At 51.8% G+C, this 6,572-nt stretch overlaps 1 protein-coding gene across 1 annotated transcript in view; it reads left to right on the top strand.

Annotated features, from left to right (window-relative positions):
• Window positions 1–328: 328 nt before the first annotated feature.
• CELSR1 (cadherin EGF LAG seven-pass G-type receptor 1) overlaps window positions 329–6,572 on the top strand; it is a 168,427-nt gene continuing 162,183 nt past the window's right edge. The window contains exon 1 of the mRNA XM_059816567.1: window positions 329–3,026. Coding sequence (XP_059672550.1) covers window positions 344–3,026 — 2,683 coding nt within the window. The 5' untranslated portion in view covers window positions 329–343. The remainder of the gene's footprint in view (window positions 3,027–6,572) is intronic.

The following is a 6,572-nucleotide window of genomic DNA, read 5'->3' as shown; positions in this document are numbered from 1 at the left end:
GCCGCCCGCCGGGCGCCTGAGGGCGGCGGGCGCCGCGCTGCGCCGCGCTCCGCCCGCCGAGCCCCGCGGGCCCCCCGGCGCCGGTGGGCCCTGCCCGCGGCGCGCCCGGCAGCGGGCGGCCGCCGAGCCCCGCGGAGCCGCCGCCGGCTGCGCCCCGCCGCCGGGGGAGGAGGGCGGCGGGCGGCGAGGAGCGCGGTGGGCGCGGAGCCTCAACAGCCCCCCGCAGTTCCAGCTGCCCAGCTACCAGGTCTCCATCCCCGAGAACGAGCCGGCAGGCACGGCGGTCATCGTGCTGCGGGCCCAGGACCCCGACGAGGGGGAAGCCGGCCGGCTGGCGTACTCCATGGAGGCACTCTTCGACGAGCGCTCCAACGACTACTTCTCCATCGACGCCGAGACGGGCAGCGTGATCACCGCCCGCAGCCTCGACCGGGAGACGAAGGACACCCACGTGCTGAAGGTGACCGCCTCCGACCACGGTTCCCCGCGCCGCCGCTCGGCCACCACCTATCTGACGGTGACCGTCAGCGACACCAACGACCACGAGCCGGTGTTTGAGCAGCCTGAGTACCGGGAGAGCATCCGGGAGAACCTGGAGGTGGGTTATGAGGTGCTGACCATCCGTGCCACCGATGGCGATGCCCCAGCCAACGCCAACATGCTTTACCGCCTGCTGGAGCCGGGAGCTGGCGACGGGGTCTTTGAGATCGACCCGCGCTCCGGGGTTGTGAGGACCCGAGCCCCAGTGGACCGCGAGGAGATCTCCGAGTATCACCTGGTGGTGGAAGCCAATGACCAGGGCAAGGATCCAGGACCACGCAGTGCCACGGCTATGGTGCACATCACCATCGAGGATGAGAACGACAACTACCCGCAGTTCAGCGAGAAACGCTACCTGGTCCAGGTGCCAGAGGATGCCCCGGTGAACAGCCAGATACTGCAGGTGCAGGCCACAGATCGGGACCGGGGCAGCAATGCCCAGGTGCACTACAGCATTGTGAGCGGCAACCTGAAAGGCCAGTTCTACATCCACTCTTTCTCTGGCGCCATCGACCTCATCAACCCTCTGGATTATGAGACTATTCGGGAGTACACGCTCCGGATCAAAGCCCAGGATGGGGGCAGGCCTCCCTTGATCAACTCCAGTGGCATGGTGTCAGTGCAGGTCGTGGATGTGAATGACAATGCCCCCATCTTTGTGAGCACTCCTTTCCAGGCAACGGTGCTGGAGAATGTTCCTCTGGGCTACTCGGTGCTGCACATCCAGGCCGTGGATGCTGACTCTGGGGAGAACGCCCGCCTGGAATACAAACTCATAGAGATGGCACCCTCCGCTGGAGGTGCCCCTGTAGCGGGTGAGTCGGGGTTCCCTTTTCAGATCAACAACAGCACAGGGTGGATCACAGTGGCTGCAGAGCTTGACCGAGAGACTGTGGAGAACTATCACTTCGGGGTGGAAGCCAGGGACCATGGCGTGCCAGTCATGACCTCCTCAGCCAGTGTGTCCATCACTGTCCTGGATGTGAACGACAACAACCCCACCTTCACAGAGAAGGTGTATCACCTCAGACTGAACGAGGATGCAGCTGTGGGCAGCAGTGTCCTGACCCTGACAGCAGTGGACAGGGATGTTAACAGCGTTGTGACTTACCAGATCACCAGTGGCAACACCAGGAACCGTTTTGCCATCACCAGTCAGAGTGGAGGGGGGCTGATCACGCTGGCCTTACCCCTGGATTACAAGCAGGAAAGGCAGTATGTGCTCACAGTTACTGCCTCTGACGGCACTCGCTTTGACACCGTCCAGGTCTTCATCAACGTCACAGACGCCAACACACACCGCCCAGTCTTCCAGAGCTCCCACTACACAGTGAGCGTCAGCGAGGACAAGCCCATTGGCACCTCTATTGTGACCATCAGTGCCACCGATGAAGACACAGGGGAAAACGCAAGAATCACTTATATTTTGGATGATAACATCCCCCAGTTCCGCATCGACCCTGACACAGGCACCATCACCACCCTGATGGAGCTGGACTATGAGGACCAGGCCTCCTATACCTTGGCCATTACAGCCCATGACAATGGCATCCCTCAAAAATCAGACACCACCTATGTCGAGATCCTCATCCTGGATGCCAATGACAACGCGCCCCGCTTCCTGCGCGACCGCTACCAGGGCTCGGTTTTTGAGGATGTGCCGCTCTCCACCAGTGTCCTGCAGCTGTCTGCCACTGACCGCGACTCAGGCCTCAATGGCCGTCTCCTCTACACATTCCAAGGTGGTGACGATGGAGATGGAGACTTCTACATCGAACCCACTTCTGGAGTGATACGCACGCTGCGCAAGCTGGACCGCGAGAATGTGGCTGTCTACAGCTTGCGGGCCTTTGCTGTGGACAGGGGCAGCCCACCACTGAAAGCTTCTGTGGATATCCAAGTGACTGTGCTGGACATCAATGACAACCCCCCTGTCTTTGAGAAGGATGAATTTGACATCTTTGTGGAGGAGAACAGCCCCGTGGGCTCTATTGTGGCACGGATTAGTGCAGCTGACCCTGACGAGGGAACCAATGCCCAGATCATGTACCAGATCGTAGAGGGGAACATCCCTGAGGTCTTCCAGCTAGACTTGCTCAACGGAGACCTCACGGCCCTGATGGACCTGGATTATGAGAGCCGGACAGAGTATGTGATCGTGGTGCAGGCCACTTCTGCCCCTCTTGTAAGCCGGGCAACAGTACACATCCGCCTCCTGGATCAGAACGATAACCCACCCGTGCTGCAGGACTTCCAGATCCTCTTCAACAACTATGTGACCAACAAGTCCAACAGCTTCCCCTCCGGTGTGATTGGCAAGATCCCAGCTCATGATCCTGATGTGTCTGACAGCCTGGCCTACACCTTTGTGCAAGGCAATGATTTAAACTTGCTCCTTTTGGACTCTGCCACTGGGGAACTCAAACTCAGTCGAGATCTGGACAACAACAGACCCCTGGAAGCCCTCATGAAAGTATCGGTCTCAGGTAAGCAAGCGTTCGAGCTTCGTAAGGCGCGTAATTCTGCTTGTCAGACCAGTACGGGGGCATGGGCAGAAATAACCCACTTGCAGTTTAGTGCGCAGCTTTCAGTTTCTTGAGGCAGCAATTTATCTGTGAAATATTTGGAGAGGAACCACAAAAATGTATCAAGCCCATGTGCTGTGGATTGAAGTGGTGCGTTAAAGTTGTTTAGTAAACGTGGATCACAAGGGTAAATAAATACGAGTGTGCGTGGAAGGGTATATACTCCCTCAGTTGAGGTGGTACCTTGGCTGAAGCTTTTCTGATGTGGTCGTATAAAGGCAATAAATGATGTAACTTGCAAAGATGTAGGGAATGCACACGTATCTGTAATGCCGTCTCCCCTCCCTCTTTTTTTTCCTTTAAAAAAAAAAAAGTTGAGATTTGGTGTCTCTGCTTTTTTAGCAACGGAACATGTTTATATCCCTCTGCATACCGGGAGGTTTGGCTGGTAGATCCTTAGACCTCAGACCAGTTCTCCGCTGGTGTGGCCCGGGTGGATGTGACGCTGGCAGAGCTGCGCTGGTTTGCATTGCTGGCATGTGTTCCTGTGGGAAATGGCGACGCTGAAAGCAATGAGTTATGGCTGTGTAATAGCTGTGTAACGCTGCTAATTGCACTGGAGTTGCTTTAGTAGAGCTAGGGGCAGATACTGGCCAAATACAGCCTGAGAATCAGCACTGTTGGGGGGAGGGAGAGGAGGGGAGAGGGAGGGGTACTATACTGTTAACTTCCTCAAGAGAATTTGCGTCCCTGTGTGTGTGAAGACTGTTTGATATCATCCAGTATATACTGTTATGTGAGCACATATATGCTCTTAGGATATTAGGCTTTTTCTGCTCGGTTGCTTGTTTATCATGGAATTACTTTTTATGCCTCTAATTGTGGCATCAATCATGCAATGAGTAATTTCCTCTGCAGGTGCCACTCTCTAAAGTTTACTGTGGACCTGATCCCATACTTCTGTTGACTTTCAGAGGTTTAACCAGATACAGTCCTCGCCGCCTCTCTCTGCGACCCAGAGCTAATATTTATATTCTTTCTGCAAAAAATAGCTGGAAGTACTAGGTACATAAAATGACACTTTGGGACATGCTTCATTTTGGATGATTGTAGTAAAAAAAAATAAAAATCAAACTGTGGCATAATCCTGGCAGCAGTTGTTTTACCGTAAGTAGTCATGGCGTGCAGCAGGGCCTTGAGGGAGCGAGCCGTGCTCTCCCTTGTGTTTGCAGGCTTGAGGTCCGTTTTGCTTAGGAAAATTAAAGTGATATTAACTGAACTGGTTGAATTTACTGCGGTGTATCACCTGACAAGCCCCTCCTGTTTCTTCCAAAATGCTGGGGGGCAGTTAATATTGTGAGGTAGCTGATAAATGCTGTTTCCATGTCCTGTGAGGACTTGCAGAAAAAACAGACGGTTGGCTTGTGACCTTAAAGAAAAACATGGGGATTAAGGTGCAGGTGATTGCGTGGTCATTGTCTGTCTGAACCAGTAGCTCTTTATCTAGTAGCAGAAGATAAGAACTCAACTTGGAACAAGAAGCTTGGAAAAGACGTTTCATTAGACTAGATGAGGAGAGTGTTCAGAACAGAAGAATAGATGATACGCACTATTCCTTTCTCGATGTAATGATTTACGCAGTTTAAGTGGATGATATCTCAGGTAGGAATGAAGACCTCTGTTTTCTTAAGTAACAGGATCTTGATCATTCCAGCATCGTTTTCATGTTTGGTGAAGGTGTGAACTTTGAAACTCTGCTGTGATGTTGATCAAAACTGGCTGTCCGCTGCATGTCTTGAGATATTTGAAAGATTAAAGCTTTTTATGGGTAGGATTTTAAAATAATTTTGACAAGCACTGAACTCCATTTGATGTTAATTTGGAGAAGTCTGCTGTTTTGAAATTGAAAGGGCAGAGTTTGGCAGTGTGTGACTGTGTCCAGGAAAGTCTCACCTGCCTGCTTTCTCCGGTTTATCTGATGCAATCTTTAAAAAAAACAGAGAAGCAGCTCAGACAGAAGTACTCCACAGGGTTATCTCTAAGTGTTGCAAAATACCTGCAAATCATCTGCTGAAATGACCTGCCAGTTAACTGAAAAACGTGTCTATGGAGTAGCCATTAACCTCTCAACCCAGACAAACACAGTGTCCTGCCCTACTCACAGCTGCTCTTCAGGTCAGGGAAGGATTTGAGCTCTTTATGAACTTGGGGAATTTGATCTATATACGAGTCGGAAGTAACACTGCTGCTATAAAAATCTTATTTCCACCTAGCGATGTGTCGCGCTGCGGAGGCATGTGAGTGTGTGCGATGCTAGTGAGGAGTCGCGCTACTCAATTGAATTACTTTGAGACTTTGATACTTGGCTAAAAGCAGCATTCTTTCATTTGACTTGGGGATTATTTAAATAAGCACAGTAATTTTGGCCTTCTGCATATAAACAAAACTTTAAGAAGCATGAAAACCAAGCAAATGGAGATAATCGGTTTCGTAAAACCTGAGAACGGCACGCTCGGCATTTAAAACTTGCTCTAACAGTGTAAAGGTCATCAGAAGCTATGTGGGACAGTGGGCAGCCCTGGGCCGTGGTACCTGCTCGGCCGAGCCCCCCCAGCACATCAGGAACCGACCCAAGCCGAGGAGGGAGGAATGTGGGTGGTGTGGGTATTAGCATTTTGCTTTGGGTTGGGAGGGAGCTTTTGAAGTCAGTCTTCTCTGAAGTGAATGTCTCTGGGTGCCCTTCTGCCTGTGCCTGTTGCACAGAGCTGTCTGAGTGAACAAACTGGACCCCCTTTGAATGAAACTAATCCAGATGTGCTCCCGGGGTGCCCCAAGGGGTCCCTTAAAAAGACACATTCTCCTTTTGTACCTTCAAGGCTTTCCTACAGAAAAGCAGAGCTTGGCTTTATACCCCCATGCCTGCACATGTGTCATTGGTAGGTTTATCTTGTTTTAACAACTGGGGTTAAGCCTGGACCCTGCTGAAATCCTGCCCTTGCTTTCCAGGGGGGCAGGATTTTACTCTGGGCTTCTGAAACAGGTGGTCAAGAATCGATCAGACTGTGATTTTTTAGTGTCATTAATAAATATATGGCTTAAATTGACAGGATCATTAATGAGTTAGTTTTTGTTCACAGCGATGTTCACAGTAACATCAAATTGGGATTTATCTGGTCAAAAAATGGGTTAAACATTGCTCAAGTCACATTGCATTTGCCCACGTTAAACATTATACCGCGTTCCCCGCGGGTGCTGGGGGGGAAGGCTGGTGCTACCCTCAACTTTGCACAAGCGTTGCACAAGTTTGCCTGGGTATCACGTTGCAAACGCTGCTGGCACCTGCTTGGCCGTGCTGCCGCAAGTAGTCCCACTTATCATAAGCGACAGTTTGCTGGGTTACAATAGATGTGTGTGCAGACTCCCCTGGGAACCCAGCCTAATTCACCGGCGCAGACAAAATCCGACCTGACTGTATGCTACAGCTTTTCAGTGGCCCAGATAAATGTA

This window comes from Gavia stellata, chromosome 4 (genome assembly GCF_030936135.1).
Source record: "Gavia stellata isolate bGavSte3 chromosome 4, bGavSte3.hap2, whole genome shotgun sequence".
In the NCBI taxonomy this organism is placed as follows: domain Eukaryota; kingdom Metazoa; phylum Chordata; class Aves; order Gaviiformes; family Gaviidae; genus Gavia; species Gavia stellata.
Note: the sequence above shows the minus strand (reverse complement) of the source record. Positions and strands in the feature narration are given on the sequence as shown.